The 25,392-nt window shown below is 38.4% G+C and overlaps 1 protein-coding gene across 1 annotated transcript; it reads right to left on the bottom strand.

Moving 5' to 3' along the window:
* Nucleotides 1-25,120, bottom strand: syncripl (synaptotagmin binding, cytoplasmic RNA interacting protein, like). Its single transcript, XM_084392639.1, has 12 exons — nucleotides 24,981-25,120; nucleotides 21,149-21,313; nucleotides 15,742-15,860; nucleotides 13,743-13,850; nucleotides 13,518-13,631; nucleotides 12,086-12,262; nucleotides 11,368-11,503; nucleotides 8,351-8,556; nucleotides 6,236-6,385; nucleotides 6,036-6,157; nucleotides 3,780-4,134; nucleotides 1-1,351 (listed from the first exon to the last, which is right to left on the bottom strand). Exons 2-12 carry the CDS (start codon nucleotides 21,300-21,302, stop codon nucleotides 1,313-1,315), a joined length of 1,680 nt encoding a protein of 559 aa, XP_084248765.1. The 5' UTR covers nucleotides 21,303-21,313; nucleotides 24,981-25,120; the 3' UTR covers nucleotides 1-1,312.
* Between the last annotated feature and the right edge of the window lie 272 nt (nucleotides 25,121-25,392).

Here is a 25,392-nt window from a genome sequence, read left to right as displayed (position 1 = left end):
TTTTAAGATAGAATTCAAAACCTTTATTACAAAAATAAGTTACACTCACCTCATTTTACAGTATAAAACAATTTATTTGCTGGAATGCAAAAACATTGTTGGCCACCAACAATAGTTTAAAACTGCTCACATCTTTTCAAAAGGTTGCAATGTTACAGCTTTATCGAGAGGGAGTTAACTGTGTACAAAACCGGTTGAATGGTTCGGTCACCTGCTTGCTATATATGGAATATAAACTGAAGCTGCAGTGTCCCTTTTTCTTCAGAAACAAGTTCATCTCATGCCTGTGATCGCAGCCACTGAAAATATCGATCGTTCGACAATAGTCATGATTGATTATAAAACCCACATAATTCATTGAACTGGCGTTCGCAAGAACTGACCGGGGGGGAAAAAAAAAGGACACTGCAGGGCTTAGCAAATGCAGCGGGGTGCATTTGTGATGTTTAAGCCAATACAAAAGTAACATTTTATTCCAAACTATCATACAATCATACACCCAGTAACTACATAATCTGAAGAAGCAAGGCAGCTAATTCAGTTGAAAGGAGGATAAGAGCAGGGCTTGTTCCAGCTCATCATATGAGATTCATTTGCATGCCCAGTTTTACTGTTTGCAATGTCAGAGCAGCAGCGGATTGACTATATTACATTAAGAATATCTTCTGAGCTGCTGCCCTTGTGCATATTTCATAAGAAACAAGCCCTGCTCCTATGCTTTTTTTTTTGTTTTTAAGTGTCCCTATTTACAGTACAGGCAGGGTAGTTGAATCCTCTCTACTGAGGTAGTTAACCGACCCTTAAAAAGACAAGTTCTGAAAAGAACCACGTTCCTGGAATGCCTGACTTGTCCATGTGAGGTGGTTACACCAAAACCCCGCAGATGTTCTCTACCAGAATCCAAACGTTTTAGGTTGACATGAACATTCCCACAAAAAAAAAAAAAAAAAAAAAATTGTAGTTAGCACAAAAATATACATCAGCATCAAGCTCCTTTGAGCCACTTCAAACGCAGGAGTAAAAAAGAAAAAGTGCAAAACACATCTGACGTATTGGTATCCTTGAGAGTCTGAACTTCAGTCCCAAAATGTGGCATGCTTAGGCGTTGACTATGTAATTGCGAGTATTTAGAAGGGCTCCGAATGTGAAAACGGCAAGTTGGGGATTTTTTTTTTTTTTTGAACTCTTATTGGTTTGTTGGGAGTGGCAGTACTGGAGATATGCTTCAATACAGGCTGGAATATCATTGAGTTTGCTTTAACCTTATGAACACTGGTAGCATCCGGTGTAACCCCATACAACAAGTCAGTCTTCATACTACCTGGTCAGGACCAGCCTCGACCCCCTTTCCCTGGTGGAACAAAAGACACGCATGCTTTATTTATGCAAACACAAGTAACGGTATATATATATATAATTAGTCCGGTTCATGCAGGACCTACACAACAAAAGCACAGGAGATGGTTATCCAAAAAAATCCAGTTACCAGAGCATTTTAAAAGGAACATTATATGAAGACATCAGAGGCTAAATCCTTTATTTTACAGTGTCCTTGTTACATATGTTGCATGTACTTAACAGTAAATTATGCATAATTACATGCAACTAACCCTCAACCAAATCCTACCCAAACCCTATTGTAAGTACATGTAGTTGCTTAATATTACTCAGCACTTAAATATATAATTACACTGTAACAATGACACCTTAAAATGAAGTGTAACCCAATATCTCTGTCGATATGAATCCGTGTGCTAACGCAGCTCAGTTCAGCGGCAGGACTGCACCTGTTACTCTTACAATTAAATCATTCAATTTAAGATGCATTAGAGCGGAGGCTGAAAGACAAGATCATTTACAATATCGCAGCAATAAATTTTGCTCATTAAGCTTCATAAAGAGTCAATCTTTAGACTAGTTTTACAACCCTCCTTTGTCTTTGAGCGTATGAGTGTGTTAATACAGCCGTTTTAAAAGCCTCGAATTTAAACTTCAGGAGCAAAAAGTTTTTTTAAGTTCGATTTACTTTTGTTTAAATGGTAAATTGACATGATGATTGAATATTCTTCCATTTGTTTCAGTAAAAACATGCAGGGTTGGTTTTTAACTTGATTTTTAGTGTTTAACTTTTAATTTTGCATTTAAAGAGAACCTACTTTGCTGAAATGGTTCTTAAAGGGATACTCCACTTTTTTTGGAAATAGGCTCATTTTACAACTCCCCCAGAATTAAACAGTTGAGTTTTACCGTTTTCGAATCCATTCAGCCGATCTCCGGGTCTGGCGGTACCACTTTTAGCATAGCTTAGCATAGATCATTGAATCGGACAGGACCATTAGCATCTCTCTCAAAAAAATGACCAAAGAGTTTCGATATTTTTCCTATTTAAAACTTGACTCTTCTGTAGTTACATCGTGTACTAAGACCGACAGAAAATGAAAAGTTGCGATTTTCTAGGCTGATATGGCTAGGAACTATACTCTCATTCCTGCGTAATAATCAAGAAACTTTGCTGCCATACCATGAGTCCAGCAGGCGTAATGATATGACGCAGCACCTGAAAATAGTCCCCAGCTCGGTAACTTCCAATGTGACCGGGACTAAGTTTGTCTAACCTATTAGACCTATTTTCAGGCGCTGCGTCATATCATTACGCCTGCTGCACTCATGGTACGGCAGCAAAGTTTCTTGATTATTACGCAGGAATGAGAGTATAGTTCCTAGCCATATCAGCCTAGAAAATCGCAACTTTTCATTTTCCGTCGGTCTTAGTACACGATGTAACTACAGAAGAGTCAAGTTTTAAATAGGAAAAATATCTAAACTCTTTGGTCGTTTTTTTGAGAGAGATGCTAATGGTCCTGTCCGATTCAATGATCTATGCTAAGCTATGCTAAAAGTGGTACCGCCAGACCCGGAGATTGGCTGAATGGATTCGAAAACGGTAAAACTCAACTGTTTAACTCTGGGGGAGTTGTAAAATGAGCCTATTTCCAAAACAAGTGGAGTATCTCTTTAAGGAAAAGCACCCAAAGCCATTTCAGAGCAAATATTAGCGATGCACCAATATTAAAGTTCTGATTTAGCCGAAAACCAAAAATAAAGTTACTTAAATCAATCAATTAAATCAAGTTTATTTAATCAACACTCAAAAAAAAAACAATTCACAAAGCAGTTTTTTATACAACTTTTTGGTTTAATTATGTTTCTACTCCATTTTGTTGAAATATAAACATTAAAACGGTGTGCTGAAAACAGACTAAAAGATCTCCGTTCATCAAAACGAACGACAAATCGATCTCATCAACCCTTTCAAACAATTTCGGCTGAAAATGAATTTTCAGTTTCAGCTGAAATTGTTTCGCTGCTGGAGTTTCGTTGCATAACTAGCGCAAAAATAAAAAATAAAAAAAAGCTGAAGAACAATGATATTCTAGCTATATTGCCCAGTCCTCATTACCTCGGAGTACTTGAAGACAATTTGCATATGCAGCAGACTAACACAAACCAGTGTACTTAAGTGCTGTGAATTAAATTTCCATAAATGAAAGGAAAGTGCAAACCTTTGGTCCGTTTCGTCCACAAGGTGCCTTGCATATGTAAGCAATATGAAAAGGAGGGGAAGCAAAAACAAACGCCAAAACATGTGTTTTGATCACTACGTCCTTTTTCCATGATTCCAAAGTCTACTTTAAAAAGACTAAACAAAAAATCTAGCCTACAGGGTTTCAAAACCTCCTGCCAACACTGCAGGAGTGCTCCACCCACACATCACGTACCACTCGACATCTCTGCTGGACTCCTCGGGATCCTCTGGCTCGGCTGGAGCCCAGAACCGGGCGCGGGGAGAAGCTGGCCCGTCCTCGGGGAGCGCTCGAGCCCCGGCCTCTGGACAGTGTGGGGCCACGGGATCCTCTGTTGCCTCTTCCTCTAACGTGAGCTTGAAAGTCATCGTAGCCGTAGTAGGGATCGTCGTATCCGCCTCGGTAGTTGTGATAGTCATAGCCATAGTAATCGTAATAATCTTCATAGCTGTAATAGTCATGAGGATAGGAATAACCTCGTGCACCTCGGCCTCTCACTCTTGTTGGGGCATGCATATGCGGTGGGCCGTAGTAATAATATTCATCATACCTGGGAAAAAAAAAATGCACATGGTTTACAAACTAGACATAATTCAGTCTTCTGTTATCAAGTTTTCATGCTTGAATGTTGATTATATTCCTCATATTCTCCATTGTTGCAGCTCCTCTCTTCCCAGTCTGTCAGTAACGCTCTGTTTAGTTCCTGTCTCTATGAAGCCCCTCCTTCTAAAAAGCACACTGCATTGTGATTGGTCGAGCACTTTGAGTGTGTTTGGGAAATGTCCCGCCCCTTACCATAACTGCCAGTTTCAGCACACTACTAACTAACTCAACCAGGCCCCGCCCCTTTATTCTGCGTATGAATTATTTAAATTAGGAATACTGAGACGTGTTCGTTCCCGGAAGAAACTCAAGACTACAATGGAGGCGTTTCAGGGAGTTCAGAAACAGTGCGCACAGAGAATATAGAGAACATATAGATACAGTTAAGCAACACAACCAAAAGTCCTGTTTGTGTGGAAGCTTGTTTCCGCCACTGAATAATAAATAAATAATAATAGCGACTTTTATCTCACAATTCTGACTTTTTTTCTCACATTTGCGATATATCAAGTCAGAATTGTGACTTTCTCAGAATTGCGAGATATGAAGTCAGAATTGTGAGAAATAAAGTCGCAATTGCGAGATATAAAGTCGCAATTCTGAGAAATAAAGTCGCAATTGGGAGATATAAAGTCAGAATTGCATTATATAAAGTCGCAATTGTGAGATATAAACTATTCTGAGGTAAAAAAAAATAAAAAATCCGTCTTTTTTTCCTTAGAATTGGACTTTATATCTCACAATTCTGAGAAAATGTCAGAATTGTGAGATATAAACTCGCAATTATGTTATAAAGTCAGAATTGCGTGATATAAAGTTACAATTGCGAGAAAAAAAAGTCAGAATTCTGACTTTATAACACGCAATTGCGACTTTATTTCACGCAATTCTGACTTTATATCTCGCAATTGTGAGATAAAGTCACAATTAGGCTATCTTTTAAAAAAAATTATTCTGTGGCGGTATTTTTCTGAATACCATCATGATTGAAAATGAGACCCTGATTTCATAGAACAGTTCAATAAAAAAGTAGTTAATATTAAGTCACTTACATTTTAGATGCGATATTGACTGTTTTTGTTCCGTTTCAGCAGCGAAAATATTTCCAAAGTTCACAGCAGAACCATAACGCATCTCACAGCAACACTCAGCCGTGTTTCATAACTGAATGATTCAGCGTTTTGAATGAATATGTTGAATAAAAATTGTATTACCCATTCATAAACAACTGCCTCATTCTTGAACAAATCGGTTTGAATGAATGATTCAGTGACTCGCTCATTAAGACACTCACTTGATAATCAACGTTTATATATGGAAATAAAGCTTAAAAGCTTTATCATATTATAAAGTGATCTCTTCAGAAGAAATGTTTTCCTGTCTAGACTTTCAATAGATGGGAACAAAATAAAAAATATCTATATGACAGTATATGCAGTGTTTTTTTTTATCGAATATCTATACGTCTTGTGTCCCTGGCTTTAGTCATATGGGCTTTTGTTCTGATACGGTCGGTCACACTTTATTTTAAGGTGTCTTTGTTACACTTTATACATTTAAGTACTGAGTAAAATTAAGCAACTACATGTACTTACTAAAGGGTTAGGAAAAGGGTTTGGTTAAGGGGTTAGTTGCATGTAATCATGCATAATTAATAGTTATTACTATAGTAACTACATGTAAAACGTGTAACAATGACACTGTAAAATAAAGTGTTGCCTTAAAGTCACTTTACACTGTCATTTATAGACCTTGAGAGCGCCTGGAAATGCTGCCATGTTTCTCCATGTGTGTTCAGGGGAAGAAAGTTACGTGACAACGCTCATGAAAGGCTACAAACAGTCTTACATTTGAGTTTTAGCAGCTTGTCTCTGGGCCTTTCGCTCTTTCCTCTTCTGATCAGGTGGCTTTGCAAAGACGATTTCAATTTGTTCCCCTTCCAAATCCTTCCCATGCATTTCAGCTAGAGCCTGTGGAAAAACACTGGTCACAATCTGTGCATAAATTACCAACAACCTCTAAAGCGACGCAGAGGAAGAGACGATTACCTTAACAGCGCCATCTCTCTCCTCGAAGTGGATGAAGGCGTAGTCTTTAAGCTTTTTAACCCTTTCCAGTTTGCCAAACTGACAGAACGTCTTCTCGAGATGCTCTTCCGTTACTGTGCTTGCCAGGTTTCTTACAAAAAGGACTTTGACCTAAACGACACAAAGCAACATAAGTTTCAGTTTAATTAGACCATTTCTAATTCAAGGCTCTGAGAGGTCGTGAGGAGAAAACAGTGAATCACAGGAAGGTAAAAATATTTTGCATAAAGAAAAAGCAAAGACCATCCAATCTAACATTTACATGATACTTAAGCACATTCCCTACAAGTTATTAAAAACTCGCTTTCATTGCTGTAATAGCCTAAAGTAATGTTTTATTATTTCTCATTCGCTGTTATTCTCATTACCGTAATGCAAAGTTTGTTTAATTTAATGAAATGCTTATTAGATATTCAAAGAGTTGTTTAAAAGTGTATTTATTGAGTAATTATGGTATGGTATACTTCGTTATTCATTTACCCTGCTAATTTCGACCTTTATCACTTTCCAGTCGTAGCTCAATTAAGAGATGAGTCGGCCTGGTGGACATTTATCAAGAGCGCTGTCAATCACAGCACTGAAACTGACCAAATAATCTGATATCTGATATAAAACACAACACTGAAATCCCCACCTATGACAAGTAGAGAGTTCAGGAATTCAGTCAGTAAGAAGACTTGTCAAAGTCTGTGTTACCTGGTCTTGTGAGAAAGACTGCAGATTTTAAACGCCTGTCAAGCGCAAGTATGGAGAAACAGGTGCTATGCATTAATTATTGGGTTCTTGATGACTAGCTATGCTTCATATTTACTTTTTTAGTGCATTATGCATTAAAAAGAATGTGTGAGAGAATTATAAAGTAAAAACTGACATGCTAGGTTTTAACTCATGATTTTTAATCATGATATTAAATAAAGATGCACCGATTACAATTTTCTAGGCCGATTTCCGATTTTTCATTGAGTTTGACCTGCCGATAGATACCGATTTAATTTTTTTCTAACCACTTTACAGCACACACTAATATTTATTTTCGATCTTTTCTTTAACCCTTTCACGCGTAAGTTTAAAATATTCTAACTGACACCCCCACCCCCCAGAGTGAGTTTTTTCAAGGCGAACGTTCCCTTTAATGTTTCTATGGCGACGCATCACGTGATACACCGCAGCCACAATAACAAATTTGTCGCTTTTATTTCGCTTTTCCTTTATTCAAAATATTCACAAACTTGCTTACCATGTCATCAACTAGCCTATCTGATATTCCGATTCTCAAACACCTGTAAGTGAGTGTGTTTGGTCGTTTAAAAACCTTTATAAATAATCTTGATCTATAACATGAGATGGACGCCGCAATGTTGTCCCGTCAGTCGGATTTACAGCACGTGAATTCATCAGTTTCTCCCGAAATAAATGCAAGAAAGTGGCCGGTGAACTGAGAAGAATAGAGTAAACTTTATAGTTACTTCCACTATGTTTGTCTGATAAGAATAACACATGTCGGCTGATTATATTTGAATAGATTGTTATTGCTGCTTCCACAGACATCAGTGTGTATTTTACAAACTCCAAATGTATTGTTTTACTCGTGCATATGTGTATTTAAATATCTGAAACCTAAAATAAACATTATGAGGTTGAAACCACTGCTTAGTTGTGATATATGACAGCGCTGAACGCGTCCGACTCTGGCACAGCGCCAGCCAACGCACGAAAGCAGTTTGAATCTGGCAGTGATGCGACGTCACTGAACATTATAAATGTGGCGCCGTAACGTTACTCTCAGGGGCACAGAAATAAAAATCCCATATATGAGACCGGACCGCTCAAAAGGTTAATCATGCGGCGCCCGAGTGCATTTGACCGGCATAAAATCGGCACATGTCAGACTGACCGGCCGGTCGCCGGTTATGGCCGATCACGTGAAAATCGGCCAATTCCGATCACCAGTCGATCAATCGGTGCATCTCTAATATTAAATTAGTCATTGTGATGCAAGACTTTGGGTACATCGGCCACAACATGTTTTGGACACAAAATGCTACTCTTGCATTGTGCTAACAGAAAACAGCGTACCTTGGCCATGACTTCGGGATCGGGGTCTTCTATGGGATCAGCCCATTCTACCGTCACCACGTTCCCCCAAACCTTCACCTTGCCACTCATTAACCTGCGGCGCGCCTGGGCTGCCGTTTTATGATCCTCGTACTCCAGGAAGCAGAAGCCTCGATTCTTCTTCTTGTCATCGGGCTGGTGATATAAGATGACGTCATTCAAGCCCTCTGTTGGGATTGAGGAAGGAAGATTATTTCCTGGAAAACTGAAGCTCGTTTTTGGCAAATCAAATCCATCACACTTCAATACTCAACTCTTCAGTTCATCACAAAAATAAAAATAAAAAACACTCTCAGGACTCAAACATGCTTTAAAACAATTACACAAACACACAGGGCAAATTCTTGAGCAAGTCAAGAGGACAATGGCGCTTCCTTCAAATGTGTGCCAATAAACAGGACACACACACACACACACACACACACAAGCATAAAACATGCACCAATAGCATCCGCTAATTCCCTGTTTTTCTATATTTATTAGCATTACGATTGTTTTAACTTTTGAAAATAAAGAATTGTGTAAAAAAACAAACACTATTGTTCTTTAATACTCTTTTATAGTGAAACTTATTACAATAGTAATACGTATTGTGTTTAATATTTTAATTTAGTAGTATTATTATATAGTCACATTGATAGAAGCTCAAAAATGTGGGACAAATTGTGCCGTCCTACAAACAAAACTGGTGTTCCTTATAAAATTAAATAAAATGGATTTTAAATTGCGATCGCAATTTTCAAAAAAAAAAAAAACACACTTGGATTTTTTAACCCTTTTGACTCGTCTGATCAAAAATGCAAAAATCAAATGCATGTACACAATTTTTCGTTTTATGAAATGCATACTTGCGCTGTTATGCACTATAGTGTATATAGTGTTGTGCAATATATAATGCAATATAGTGTTTGTGTTCACACACCCATGTAAAGATTGATTGTAAAATCCACATGAAAAGACAAACCAATTTGACCTTTGAATCATCTTTGAGTGTGAGGGTCACGTTCATCCTCCAGACCATCTCCATGTGGCCCAATGCAAACGCTAGCATTATTTATGCATTTTAAACGGATTCATTTTTACAATTAAAAGTGCTAAATCTGGCTGAGAACCTATTAATCAGCCAATAGTTTTTAAAAACAATATGAACAAAAGCTTTCCACTTAATATGAACAGAACTGAATCTTTTTAGAAAACTACCAGCAATTACTCGTAGTTTAGTAATTGAAATAAATTTGGGAAAAAAATAGCTATGCTTCATTACTATTTTACTATTGTCATGTAAACTATATACAAATGATGTACAGCAAAGCGAGAAATACAAAAAAGGATAAAAAAAACAAAACAAAAAAACTGGTCTTTTAAAGGAAATCTTCAAACGGCTTCATATGAATGTTATTCCATGCTCGTATTTAAGACGCACTTACTTTTCTTTTTTTAATTTTGTCAGAGAGACAAAATGCCAAATGCCAAAATGCCAAATAAAACACGACAGAAACTGTATTTCGCTACATTACTTGTTTTGGAACATCAGCGAACACCACTAACCACTCGGTGAGTTGCACAGTTTTGAAAACGAACATTAAGGGTTGTTTTAAGGACATGTTCGTGCATGCCCGTAGCCAGCCACTCTGAAGCGGTCAAAGGCGACTCTAAACGAGTCAAAAAGTCGAGACAGGACCCATCGTCAACATTTCTGTGTCCACCACTCTAGCTCATCCAAAACAAACCAGAAAAGAGACTCAAAGTGCTAAATACCGGAATTATCCTCTAACTTACATGCCCTAACAATGATCAATACATTTGTTACAGTATTTGTTAGGGGTGTAACGATTCGTTTTAACAACGATTCGATTCATATCGCGATTCGTGGTTGTCGATACGATTCAAGGACGATATTGGTTCATTTAGAACGATACGATCCGATACGATTCAGTGACTTGAAATCGATTCAGTGACTTTTTAGCCAAAAATTCTTGAAAGAGTATCAGGTATCAATTAATTATGCGCATGCAATTAAAGAGTGCACGCTACGAGCACAGTATAACGATGACAGGACATGAGATTTCGTTTTTCTGAGGTGAGAGACTTTATTTCGTTACAAGTTATGAAAATAATGATAGAATAATGACACGGACATATAGCCTGACAACATCATCTGACCGCAGATACTGAATCTGGACAACACGTTTTTTCTAATTTAAAACGTAACGACGTTGCATGCTTGTAGTTTATTTTGTGCTTTATATAGGCTAGTGAAACGATATAAGCCTGCTGCGCGCGCCGCCGCATTTGCGCGTGCAATTGAAGAGTGCGCGCTACTGCAGTATAGCGGCTGAGAGACAGGAAAGTCCGTTTTTCTGAGGTGAGAGACTTTGCGCTGCTTGTTGTCTTTGCGCTGCTGCTGGCGCGTCACGCAATGGCGATCACGTCACAGATAGGCAGACTGAATCGAGTAACGTTAATGCCTTTATCATTAAAAGTGCTAAGAAAAAAACATCCTTATAAAGTCTGACGTGCTTAAATCCAATGCGTTATTTCATAGTATCGATACAATCGATTCATTACCTTTTAAAACGATGTTAGATCGATATATGTCTAGATCGATATAACTTGCCGAGCACAGATCGATGTAGTTGGATCATTAAGAATATGAATCGATACATCGATGTAGTTGATGAATCGTTACACCCCTAGTATTTGTTAATCTTTGTTAATGTAAATAAAAATCCAGCTGTTCATTGTTTGTTCAAGTTCACAGTGCATTAACTAATGTTAACAAATACAACCTTTGATTTTAATAATGTATTAGTGAATGTTGAAATTCATATTAACTAAGATTAATAAATGCTGTAGAAGAATTGTTCATTCTTAGATCATGTTAAATAAGGTAGTTAACTAATGAACCTTATTGTAAAGTGTCACCGATTTTTCTGATAAGCAGTCGACCACTAATGTCAGTTAACACCAAAACTCACCAGTAACTTTGGCAAACTCCTCCACGATCTGATCCTTAGTTTTGCTCTTCGGGATGGACCCCACAAAGAGACGATTATTGGCAACAGAGATGCACACGCCGATGTGTTTACCAGGTCGGATTTCGTTGTTGTTACACTGCAGGAAATATTACAATCAGAATCCAGAAGACCAGAGACCAACAGTAAAGACTAGGGCTGAAACAATATATCGCGTCACAATATATCGCAATACAAAAATGCAATATGTATCGTGGATAGTTCACCCAAAATAAAAATTACTGTGTGAGAAAAGAGTTTTAGTGTCAGCACTACATTAAACTACTATATATAATGTTGAATATAATGTGTAATAATGCAATGGGGGAATATTTGTGGGTCCTGATAATGCCAGATGTCTGATGTTACCAGTAAAAGGTGTCCTACATTATTATAAATATATCTAGTCAGTGACAGAACAAGTATATTCATCTACAATAATTCTGTATTTTCATCTTCAGAATCATGAATATTGTTATTCTGGTGTCTCTATTGTCCTGTGCTTTGGGTTTCAAGTCCAAGAATATTCATTTACACACACAATGTAAAACCAAATTTAGCATTTTAATCAACAGTTCATTTTTGTTAACCTTTTATCATATGTCTTGGAGTATCGCAATAATATCGGATCGGATCGTGACATGAGGGCATCATTACACCCCTGGTAAAGACAGTCACTCACTAGCTTGACGGCTTCTTGCGCAGCCTCTTTAGTGCAGAAGGTGACGAAGGCGTATCCGCGGTTCAGGCCGCTGAGCGGGTCCATCATCAGGCGCAGGTCCCAGATCGGCCCCGCTTTCTCAAACAGAGGGACCAGCTCATCTTCAAACAGGTCCCTCGGGATCTTTCCCACAAAAATCTATGAACATTTGAAGAGATCATCAGACCAACATTAATTAGCCATCATAAAAAAGATTGAAAACGTTCATCTTTAGATTGTGCATCCGTCATTTGGTCTTACTGAAATAAACATCATTCTCAGCAGACTTCCAAGCAATGTAGAAACTCTAGGGATTGCGCATGAGTCAACTACTTCTACAACTAGAAGTGTCGGGGAAAGTTACTTTGTAAAGTAATTTATAATATTGCGTTACTCCCTTAAAAAGTAACTAATTGCGTTACTTAGTTACTTTGGTCCCACTTTATATTAAGTGGCTTTAAGTACTATGTACTTACATTGAAATTAATAATTTGATACAGTGGACTTATTGTGTACATGCATGTTTTTACATTGTACTTATATTTTGAAAATAACATCTCACTGATTTACATTACAAGCACCCAAATTTCATCTTACGTTTTGTCCATATAAATATCAGCAATTGCACCAAATTGCATCTTTTTTTGCTCGGTTTGGTCCTCTAAATAAACCTGAGGTTTTTATCATCCATATTCTATACTATACATGAGCCATAAAAATTTGATTTCCAAAAAATATATTTTTCTGGCTATTATTTCATATGTCCGGCTTCACAGGGTTAATGATGTAACACTTGCACAGAATAAAGCAGACATAAGTCACTCACACAAACTAATAGGGGCTGTTTACACCTGGTCTCATGCGTTTTCTGTGGTCTGATAGCTATCTGATCGTGAAAGACCAGGTGTAAATGTTCTCCGAAACGCATTCGAGACAGATTTGAATCTGATCGCTCAAACCACTTCAGGAGGAGATGGTTGTTGAAACCACATGTGTAAATGTTACTCCTCCCAACAATGCTAAAAACTAAACGTGTGAGCGTGTTATAGGCTATATGACATGTTATAAAGTGAAAGTAAGTCTCAGATGCGTAACACACAATCATCTTCATTAAAAGTAAAGAAACTAAATGATCTTATATCAGTGCTGTTGCTTCTCTCTCCTATTGCGGTCTTTGATTTTGAAATTAGCTGATGATCAATAAAATGCAGCTCATATCTGTTGCTTTCGGTGACGTGAACTCCATTAAATCTGCGTATAGCTGATCATAGAACTGAAGATCGGATTTATATGCGTTTTGCGAAAACACATTTATGTGACCAGGTGTGAATGAAATCGTTTTGATAAATCAGATCTGAGAAAACCAGGTGTAAACAGGCCCAATGTGTGTTTTCTGGACGACGAGAGCACTAACCTCGGTGCCGACGGTGGGCTGGACCCCGGCATGGGTCGACCCGGGAGGAGGACCACCATACTTGCGCTGGCCTGTCGTCACATCAAGCGTATAGCCGGTTCTCTCCAGCAAAGCCTGCAGAGGCAGCAAATAAAACACTCGACGGTGAGACAGTTCCTGAAGTTACTGCATCAGCAGAAAGAGAACAATCAATGAACAAGCAATAGATGGGGAGAGTAAACTTGCCTTGATCTTGGCCTCATCTGGTCCTTTAGTGGAGTCTGACACTTTGGTCCCCTGTTTCTCCCTCTGCCTGTATGTCTTCATCACGCCACAGAGGAACGCACTTTTATTCTGTTCAAAACATGAGCAACAGGTGAGCAGGAGTGTGTGTGTGTGTGTGTGTGCCTACAAGTGCATGGGAGTGAGTAAATATCCTTGTAAACCAATGTTCATTTTGTCAGCAAATTTTGATTTAGTTTTAGACTAAAATGCCATTTAGTTTTGATCATATTTTAGTAATCTGAATTGTTTTAGTTTCAGTCGACGAAATACAGTAAGATTTAGTCGACTAAAATATAATGGGTTTAGTTAAATTGTAATGCATTAATTTAGAATTTCTCCTAAATTTCCAAACCCATTATATACACTCCCGGAGAAAACATCCATTAACCTGTTAATATGATTGGTTTTAAAGTTTGAACATGCGATACAGACACAGATTGAGCTAGTTTTATGAGACGTGCATCAAGCGCATGCCAACTCATGTCCGCCGGTTAGATCAGCACGTTACGATTCAAATGTGCGCATCTACCACTAATGCATGACATCAGTTCTGACTGGACCTCTTCCCAAATCATCCCTACCTAACATTGGTCTAGTTTTTATTCGTTGAAGAAAATGTCAATAGATTTTCGTCACAGTTTTTGTCATTCAAAACTGGTTTTTATTTAGTTATCGTCTCGTTTTCGCCAGTGAAAAAAAAAAAAGTATAATTAAAAATCAATTTAGACGAAATGAACACAAAGTCTGTTACGCATTAAGTGAACGTAAACAGTTGGTGAATATCAGATGTGTTTCAGTATATTAGATCCGTGCATTAGATAAACAAAATCCATCACTGCTCGACTGAATAACTTATGCAGCTTTAACAAGGATTAATCTATATTTAATGTATACAGTAAAGACAATGTAGAGTTATTGTACATTTGATGGGTTGAAAATATAAATGTCTCGATTTTGATCAATTCTGATTTTGATGAGCCAATATCGATTCTTCAATCCCAAGAATCGATCTCTTACTCAATGCTGTCTTTAGTTGATGTGTGGACAAAACTTCAAACATTAAACACCACACCCTAACTATCCTTCATTTATCAGTAATGTGGTGAAGTGCCGTTCACAGATAGCTCCGCCCCATGATTATTAACCGAGCGGTATCTAGAGTATATAAAGTATATCGCGTCATTATCGCGTCATGGTTGCTCTGTGTTTGAGGGAGGTGTTTGTTTGGCATGGCTACGGTTGGACGTCTGTATTGTTTGTTCACTAAGTTTTCTGCTCAGCTGGTGTCTGATCGTGGGGAAGTATTGTTCTGCCTCACACCGTGTCCTAACCAGACGCGACGCGATATGATTCCAGCGACAAATAATTTCATTAATAACGTAACACGTAAATGTGCGTAACTAACGTAAATCAAGCAAGCTAGTGTGCACAGGCCACGAAGAGTTGGCGAAATAACACATTCGCGGACCGGAGGGAATAATATGGAATTTTTTCCAGAAAACTTCTTGCACAAAATAAATTGTATGATATAAATGTATAAATGCAAAATAAAAAAAAGTATGTTTATTTTCCAAAACCTTCCAGGGCCTTGATTTTTTTTTTCAGATTCACAAACTTTCAAGGATTTCAAGTAAACATGGGAACGCTGTAAGTTGATTTATGATAATTACAGATAACTTGGATAAAGGTTGCTTGCAAAAAAGTGTTTCTGCTACAGCAAGTGTAAGAATTACATTTCTGATTAACGATCCATACATGTAATTTTTTACATTATGTTCATATGTACTTTTCAATCTATGCTTTGTCATTTTAGCTATTATGATTTACAGAGCTCAATTACAGAGAAATCATAATGTGTCAAAATTAAATAATAATGAGTGCCAAAAACATGCTAATCAAAAGGAACCCGGTGAAATGAAAGTGTTCTGGGACTGCACTGGTTTAGCGGTCTCAAACATACCTGAACATGCGACAGGTCGCTGTCTTTGAACTGCAGGAGAACTTGCAGCGCACCTTCTTCATTGAACTCTTTCAGCGCTTCGATCGCTCGATCGTCGAGATCGCTGTGAGACACGAGCCCTGCACAAAAAACACACACTTAATCCACTACAATCGGTCAATACATTTCACTTAACTGGATATAAGATACAATTTTAACATCCTGATGTAAGACGAGATCTGAACTACAGCTGTACTTTACTCAGCTGATGTGGAGTGTAATCTGACACAGTAGAGCAGAGCCGGGACTGGGTCTCATGGACACACTGAGACTTTATAAGCGCTGATCATCGAATCACAGACGCTGTGATTGTGAACTAACATGAACACAAATATTTTATTAACATGCTCTCTTTTAGTTCATGTTATGCCTGGTTCAGATTACATGATTGTTTTTGTCCGTTACGATAGTCACTGTGTCAGATTACACGATTTTGACTCTTAAAATCTTGTCGTGTCGTGGACAAGAAACATGTCAGACTACACACTGCTTCCCGACCAGTCATCGCGTGCCGTCTCACACACACACATTCACTCAAACTCGCTCGCTCACACTCTCTTGCTCACTCACACACACTCACACAAACGCACGCACTCTTGCTCACTCACACACATGCTCTTGCGCACTCACTCACACAAACTAACTCTTGCTCACTCACACAAACGCACTCACACACTCACTCTTGCTCACTCACACTCTCTCACACACACTCTCTTACACACACACATTCACTCTTGCTCACTCACAAACATGCTCTTGCGCACTCACTCACACAAACGCACACACTCACTCTTGCTCACTCAATCACACAAACGCACTCACACACACTCTTGCTCACTCGCACACACACTTGCTCACTCACTCACACAAACACACTCACACACTCACTCTTGCTCACTCACACAAACGCACTCACACTCTCACACACACACTCACTCTTGCTCACTCACAAACATGCTCTTGCGCACTCACTCACACAAACGCACACACTCACTCTTGCTCACTCACTCACACGAACGCACTCACTCACACTCTCGCACAAACTTTCCTGTAGCTCAAACAGTAGAGTGTTGGCGCTTGCAACGCCATGGTCATGGGTTCGATTCGCAGGGAAAGCATTAACTGATAAGAATGTAAATGTGTAGCTTGAAATGCAATGTAAGTCGCTTTGGATAAAAGCGGCTGCCAAATGCATAAATGTACACAAACGCACTCACACACACTCATTCTTGCTCACTCACTCACACAAACTCACTCACACACATACTCACTCTTGCACACACACTCACTAACTCACTCGCACAAATAGCCTACATACACTCACACACTCACTCACTCGGGACTAGGGACATTTAAAAAAAATATCCGGATATTCGGGCTCACAAAAATCGAATATTTGTTTATTTAAATGACGTTTAAAGAAAAATACGTTATTTTTTACGTTTTTGTCACCATTTCTGAACAAGCTTATGATTAGGCAATATACACAACAAGCTTACAATATATGTTAAAGTTTTCTTTTAGTTGAAAACATTAAAAGCCTATGTGTAAAGAAAAAATATAAAGAACAAAAGCATTTAAGCTCAAGCAACGCCAACGGGAAAAGCGCCTGATAAAGCAGACTGTGCCAGTTATCGTACAGAACGTACACACACACTCGAGTCAGCATATGATTAACGCGTTTATATTGTTTCACGTTTATGTTGAGAAAAACAATAATATCCACATGCAGGGGTGCCGCCAGCAATGTATGCTCGAGTGAGAGAATGCGCTGACAGACGTTTCAGAATATTGCTTCGGAATAAATTATATTATAATTATACAAAAATAAAAAATAAATTCCAGACAAGCAACTTTTTTACTTGGACAAGTGAATGACCGAATTAACTGTCTGGAAGACAAGCACATTACAAGGCTTAATGTCGAGCCCTGCTAGTTATTAATAATAATAATAATGCATCAATGTTTAGGGGGAAAAAATATTTTAAAAAATGAATATTACAGTAATAGCAAACGTGGGAACTATTCTTTCCTATTTACCTGTGAGTGAGTGAGTGAGTGTGTGAGTGTGTGAGTGAGTGAGTATGTGAGTGTGTGAGTGAGTGAGTGAGTGAGTGAGTGAGTGAGTGAGTGAGTGAGTGAGTGAGTGTGTGAGTGAGTGAGTGAGTGAGTGTGTGAGTGTGTGAGTGAGTGAGTATGTGAGTGTGTGAGTGAGTGAGTGAGTGAGTGTGTGAGTGTGTGAGTGAGTGAGTATGTGAGTGTGTGAGTGTGTGAGTGAGTGAGTGAGTGAGTGAGTGAGTGAGTGAGTGAGTGAGTGAGTGAACTGTCCTATTAACTATTTACAAGGAAAAATATTTTTTGTGGGAACACTTTATGAACACTTTAATATTAGGCCTACTGTTTCAGATGACATCACTGTTTGAGCTACGCGAGAACGAACACCCGTAAAATGAAGCGCTTTACTAGAAGGCTAATTATCAAAGCGGAACGCATCCTTTATAAGATAAATCACACATTTAAACAAAATAAACACAATATTTCAACTTATATTTACACAAAATCACGCACAGATGAACTTGAACCAGAATGTATAACTCCTGTTGTGGAGAAAACTAAACCCAAAGACATTTTATCACAATAGTGTGTGCAATTATAATGTTATGTATATGACAGTCCATATCATCATAGTTATTATTGTTGTGCATTGCTGTTTGAGCGTGGGCGCTGAAGCTAAAGATGGTAGCCTAGGCTACAATGAAGTGCTGCTAGCCGTTATTTACCTCAAAGAAATGCATCCTATATGACAAATCAGATATTTATATTACATAAAATGAATATTACGACTTATATCTGGACAAAATGACGCGAACGCACAGGCGAACGTGACTGCGCTGGTCAGAATGTGTAACTCCTGTTGTGGACGAGCTCTTCCCACAACACGCTGAAACACGGCAACTAAACCCAGAGAATTCACAAAATACTCATTATGTCATGTATATCATAGTTATTCATGTGCATTGCAGTTCGAGCTGCACACGCTAGAGCTAAAGATGATCACTGGTACAATGAAGCGCTTTGCAGCATCGTTCATTACCTCAGCCAAATGCATCCTATTTGAGATTAATATATACACAAAATAAACATAATTACAACTTACAAAAGCACAAAAGGCTGCAAATGCACAAGCGAACTTGACTGCGCTAGTCATGAAAGTGTAACTGTGTGGCAAAAACAGTTCTTTCCGCAAAAATGCGCTGAAAAACGGGCGAATAACCATTCTTGTACAGTCGTGTTCTCATAATAAATTTATGAAGCCAATATGACAGATTCCAATCATATTTCAAGCAATTCAAAACCATTATGTTGAACAGTGCGCATCTGAAGTGTCTCAGCTGTAGGAAATAAAACATTATTTATCGGATTTAACATATCGGCCTAATTATCTTATCCCATCAATTACATAAAATTGCATTTACGGGTCGATATCGATATGGTGGCTGATATATTGAGGATCCCTAATAAAAAGGTAATTACCTCTTTTTCATCTTTTACCATTTGGACATTTTTTCCTTACATTTGCAAGTTTCTCCCTTATTCCGTCACGGAAATAAGTCAAACAATCAGTTTCAATAGTAAAAAAAAAAAGTAATAATTAGGGATGCACCGAAATTTCGGCTGGTGAATAGCAATTTTAGTTTTTTGACCGAAAGAGAAAAAAGGCCGATAATAAGCCGAAAATGTGCGGCCCTCCGTGTTCAGTGACCAGGTAGTTCAGCGACCAGTAAGAGTGAGTGTGTGAGTAAGAGTGTGAGAGAGAGAGAGAGAGAGAGAGTGAGTAAGAGAGTGTGAGTGAGAGTGTGAGTGGTGAGTGATTGAGTGAGAGTGAAAGAGTGAGTGTGTGAGTCAGTGAGTGTGTGTGTGAGAGAGTGAGTGTGTGAGTCAGTGAGTGAGTGAGTGAGTGAGTCAGTGAGTGAGTGAGTGAGTGAGTGTGAGTGAGAGAGAAAGAGTGAGTGTGTGAGTCAGTGAGTGTGTGAGTGAGTGAGAGAGAGAGAGTGTGAGCAAGAGTGTGAGTGAGTGAGAGAGAGAGAGTGTGAGTAAGAGAGTGTGAGTGAGAGAGTGTGAGAGTGAGAGAGTGAGTGAGTGTGAGAGTGAGTTAGTGTGAGTGTGAGTGTGAGTGTGAGTGTGAGTGTGAGTGAGAGTGAGTGAGTGCTGCGCTCTCCGCTCTTTGTTCGCAGCTTTTTCTGCTCAATGTTCCGCTGCAACCTCTGTGTGTGTGTGTGTGTGTGTGTGTGTGTGTGTCTGCTCAGTCGCTCACGGCCCAAACACATGTACCGGTCACACTCACCAGAAAGGCAAAGTCCGCTAAAAACGTGCCGACACGATATTTCTCTGAACTTGTTTCTGTTTGCACTAGCCCTGCTGTGCTGTAATATGGTGTGTGTGTGTGTGTGTGTGGGGGGGGCCGTGATGTAATATGGTGTGTGTAGCTGTAATATGGTGTGTGTAGCTGTAATATGGTGTGTGTGTGTAGCCGTGATGTAATATAGTGTGTAGCTGTAATATGGTGTGTGTGTGTGTGTAGCCGTGCTGTAATACGGTGTGTGTAGCTGTAATATGGTGTGTGTGTGTGTGTGTGTGTGTAGCCGTGCTGTAATATGGTGTGTGTAGCTGTAATATGGTGTGTGTGTGTGTGTGTAGCCGTGCTGTAATATGGTGTGTGTGTGTGTGTAGCCGTGCTGTAATATGGTGTGTGTAGCCGTGCTGGCGAAGCTCTCGTTCACTGATCCTCTCCCTGCTCTCTGCTCACATGCTCTCATAATAATAATAGCTTCGCAGGACTATACTTTATTTCAATAATAGGTCAAAAAATAAATACGTTAAATCTGACTCCGCTGCATAGAACTGGATGAAGAATATATTGATATTAATATATTGATATTTAATATTATTTTAATATAGGCCTATTTTCTGTCCAATTTTCATGTTACTTGAAATAAAAGTGTGGCTATTTTTATTTTATTGGCTTAATTTTTTTCTTCTTTAGATTCATTAAATAATTGAATTTAATTAAAAAGTGTAATAGTGTAATAATAACATAATTATACAAAAATAATTTAAAAAATAAGTTATTAATATTTTCTTTTATCTTCTATTATCTTTTTTTTTTTAAGCCATTTTCGGGTTCGGTTTTGGGCCAAGTGCATCCAGAATTTTCTGTTTTGGCCCAGAATTTTCATTTAAGTGCATCCCTAGTAATAATAATAATAATAATAATAATAATAATAATAATACACAAAACACAGGAAGTTGCTTCCGATAGGCACAAAGGATCCTGCAATCCTGGAGCGTGAGCTGCATCCGGCCTCACCTGCGATGTAGATCTCGTCGAGTTTGACTGCCACTTTCCTGGGTAAGCCGGCGTCCAGCAGCGTCTGGAAATGCTCTGAATGGGTCACCGGCACCACAGCCGACGACTCCACCGGTTCATCCGTACCGTTCCCATTTATATGCTCCGTGGCCATGTCTCCGGGACCTGTGCAGATCAAAGGGCCAAATTAATCCAGAACTGGGTCAAAGTTGAGTAGCAGATGGAGAAGAGAGATGGAGACACACTGCAGGACAATCGTGTGTAAGAGGAGTTTAATGATGATATACAGTCAAAACTAAAATTATTCAGACACCAAATATAATTTTAGATTTTTTAACTAGTTCAAAAAATTCTTCATAAAGTGACTACCAGTAAAACTTAGAGAACAAACATTATTCAGACTCTTTGACCTGATCATGTGTTTTTTCTTTAAATGCTAATGCGATCTATTTACACCACAGACTGAACTAAATGAAGCATTGCTTGGTAACTGGTTGAGCTAAACTGGTATTATCTAATTGTGTGATTTTGCTATATCATGTATATCACAGTATTCATAGCACTATTGACACTTCAGAGTGATGACATGCATGAATGAGAATATAAAGAGCGGGACGTGCTCGGGGTTAACCCTTTAGAACCTGAAGCTAACATAGGTGTTTCACATATTTTTATTTTTTGACTGTAAAATTCTAAAACAATGTGCCATCTTCATGTGCAAGGTGTCATCTTTTTCAGAAGAAAAATAGCTTTCAACAAATTACAGTCATTGACCATACAGTGTGTGGTGAGTTTGTACATAGAATTTAAATAGACAAAAATTATAAAAAAAAAAAACAAGAAGAAATTTACTGATTTGTATTTAGAAAAACAAACAAAAATAATGAACGAAAGAAACTACCGCTTTAAAGTTGAAAAATTAACTATAATACTTATATACAAGTGTTATTAAGCACGAGCAGCCGTGAAAAAGAACGTCTCTCAGCATGTGATCGCAAATTCAGTTCTCGTTCATGTTTTATTGCACATATGCGATTAAATCTTCACTCTGGGCGACTAAATAATGTCTAGCATTAGCCACTGGCTAATCAATTCTTTGATTTTAGAGCCCAAGTATAGACCGTATGTAGCCCCGCCCCTTTTCAGCGCTGCGCTCGTTGTCTTTTGACTTCCAGTCTGTATTTTCACAGCGATCTTGCGCGTTTATTAATTAACGGCTCGTTTCAAAATCTTCCCGGTCGACTGACATTTGTTAAGACATCTGCTTTAAACATCACAATCCTCATGATAACTTTGGCATCGATATATTTCACTCGCTGAACACTGAGCGCTCGAGAGTTTCGCTCTCAGTCGCAGAATCGACGCGCTGCATGTAAACGATATTCTTTGCTGTATTTTCCTGTCAAAATAACAGTTCATCTGGACTTATTCAGCTTTTAAGAACAAGCAGAAGATAGGCTATGCCGGTTTCTCCGGGAGTGGGCGGAGCTAATGCACAAACGGCTAAATCTCATTGGCTGGCGCTCATCGCCGTTTTAATTTCAGCAAATCAGTGATTTGTCTAATCACAACGTGATTAATCTACATTATATATAAATAGCCAATTTTCTTACATACACACATGCATGTGTGTATTTATATACACAAAATAATTAAACAGTACACACACACATGTAAAAACTTGTGTAATGGCTCAAATGTAAAAAAGCAGCATCTATCACTATAATATCCAATATAACTGGATAATCCAATATATTTATAGACATTGGTAATGTAAATATCTGTTACAATGGCGGACATTGTAAACAGACTGTCTGTCAATGTCAATGTGTCTACTGATATAAATTTCTCGTATTTTATGTACAATAAGCAGAATAAGTACGCAACCCAAAGCAACACGCAATGGCAACAACATCTCAAAATAGTCTGAAAATGTTAGTCTATCGAAAAAAAAAACTGACGAGTTATTCATTACAAAAGTGCACATATAATATGCTAAGTAGGGATGCTCAAACAGACCTCATTGGTTCTCACGCGTCACGCATACTTTACATATTTTAATCTTACAAACTGCAGCTAGGACACAAAGCTACTCATCCCTTTTAGTAGGCTAAATCATAGAAAACAGAAAAATGGCCAAACACTGAATCATGCCAAGGCGCAGAAACTGGCAGATATCATGGTAATGAACGATTGCCACTGATATATAGCTCTTTTTTGCCATATTGAGGCTGCATGAGGCATCGACCCACCGCATTGTATGTTTTATTTATCAATATGGCCAAAACAATGGCAGAACTCTTATGTATACAAACATCAACTTTCATCATGTTACTTTTAAAATGTACTAATAGCTTTGATAAGCACATGCTGTAAAGTATTTGAGTCAACTGTGAGAATAGATGCAGTAATTATTTATGCACAATTAATTTCAACAATTTAAAGTTGCCATCATCTGCGACTGTATTTTATATCCTATTGTGACATTTATCTGAATGAAATAAAGAAGTAGGGCGTGGCTTGATTTAGTCCGTTTGGGAACTGATTGGATGGGTGTGGTTTGCTATTGGCTGATCTCATGTGAGTGACAGGTTATTGCCCCACCCTCTTCATCAGAGAAGAGATATGGCTGCAAGAAGTTATTCTGATTTAAGATTATGAGGAAAAATTCATTTCAAACAATAATGATGCATAAATAAAACATAATTACTGAAATATTCCACACACACACAAAAAAAGGAATTTTGAATTCATGAGGACTTTAAACAAAAATGTGTTCATGTCTTGAGATTCATTTTAGCATTTAATTAAAGCAAAAATGCTTACATGCAGACACCGAGATGACACACACCATGTGGTCCAGTGCAAATATTTCGGGTGTCCCTTTTTATACGGTCCCTTATTTTCCTTTGCCGAATCCGGCAACGCTAATTCTGTACAGAAAATTCGTGTTTGACGAAAATAATAACCGCAATCATGTTCCATCGTATTTATTGTAATATTTTAGTATATTATATTTGCAATAGTGCTTTAAAAGAACTGGTTTTCATCTGTATTTCATCACTCAGACTTCCACGTGTTCCGAATAACTCCCGCTTCACGAGCACGAGCACATGACGTTTACCGAGAAAACGGTCACTTCAGTCACGATATCAGTGCGCTTTACAAACCTATGACACATTAACGTTGACAATTCATTACTTTGTTAAATAACGTGATTGATTTCGTTTATCTATATAATAAGCGACAGATTCAAACCGTTTAAATTCAAGTTCAAACAAGTCAGGGTGGTTAAAATGAGTAAATGTCATGTATTCTCATCGGGCCGTGTCTCTTTGTTGTGTCAGTGATGACAAGAACACACACACTCGCTAGGCCACAACACACACTCGCTACGTGGACACTCTGATAAAGCCTGTTTCAGCACCTCCACTAAGTCTTTCAATCATAAATCACACGTTTTCGTCTTTTAAGACAAAAGAACAAAACAAGTTCACAACAAACTTTAGTCATGGCTGGACGTGATAAATGTGTTTATTTGACAACGTGTGTGTGTGTGAGTGTGTGTATGTCTGTGTTTGTTAGGGGAAGGGAGGGGGGGCGACATCGTGTTTGACCAGCAACCACATCATGACTTTACCACACTACTTTTACGTGCACAGAAAGCAAACAATAGTCCGTGAATTATGCATAAAATGTGTAAGAATGCCGCTCGTCTGATATGTGATGAGTTGAGCCGCGCGCGTGCCGGTGCGATCACTCTCTACTCGCTACGGAAAGCCAAAGCATCACTTCACCGCGTTTATGAAATCTGAAGAGAGCGTTCTCATACCTGTCAGTTAATATCTTGGATTATGTTGGGATAAATCCAGAGAGAAATGTACTGAAAGAGGATAAAGTGGCCAGATCCCGCCGTGTCTGCTGATATCTCACTCTTTTCAATAGGTCTGATGCAAAATGGCGGCGAAACTCATGCCGCGGGAGTTTTTTTCCGCTTCCGGTTGTACGGGGTTTCTCACACAGCCATTGGAGGGTCACATTACACAGACTGACTCACTACTCACTGCACACTGCAAAGTATATACAGCGTGTTGCGTACTATTTTAAGAACAACAAGTAAACTGTACAGTATCTATCGTAAGGAAGCCCGTTTCCACCACATAAGAACAATAATCGTTGGTAACACTTCATTTTGACAGAAAAAGTCACAAGTATTACATAAAATGTCGATATTATTGCATACT

This window comes from Rutilus rutilus (genome assembly GCF_951802725.1).
Source record: "Rutilus rutilus genome assembly, chromosome: 21".
Classification (NCBI taxonomy): Eukaryota; Metazoa; Chordata; class Actinopteri; order Cypriniformes; family Leuciscidae; genus Rutilus; species Rutilus rutilus.
The sequence above is the reverse complement of the archived record's forward strand: the minus strand, read 5'-3'. Positions and strand labels throughout refer to the sequence as shown.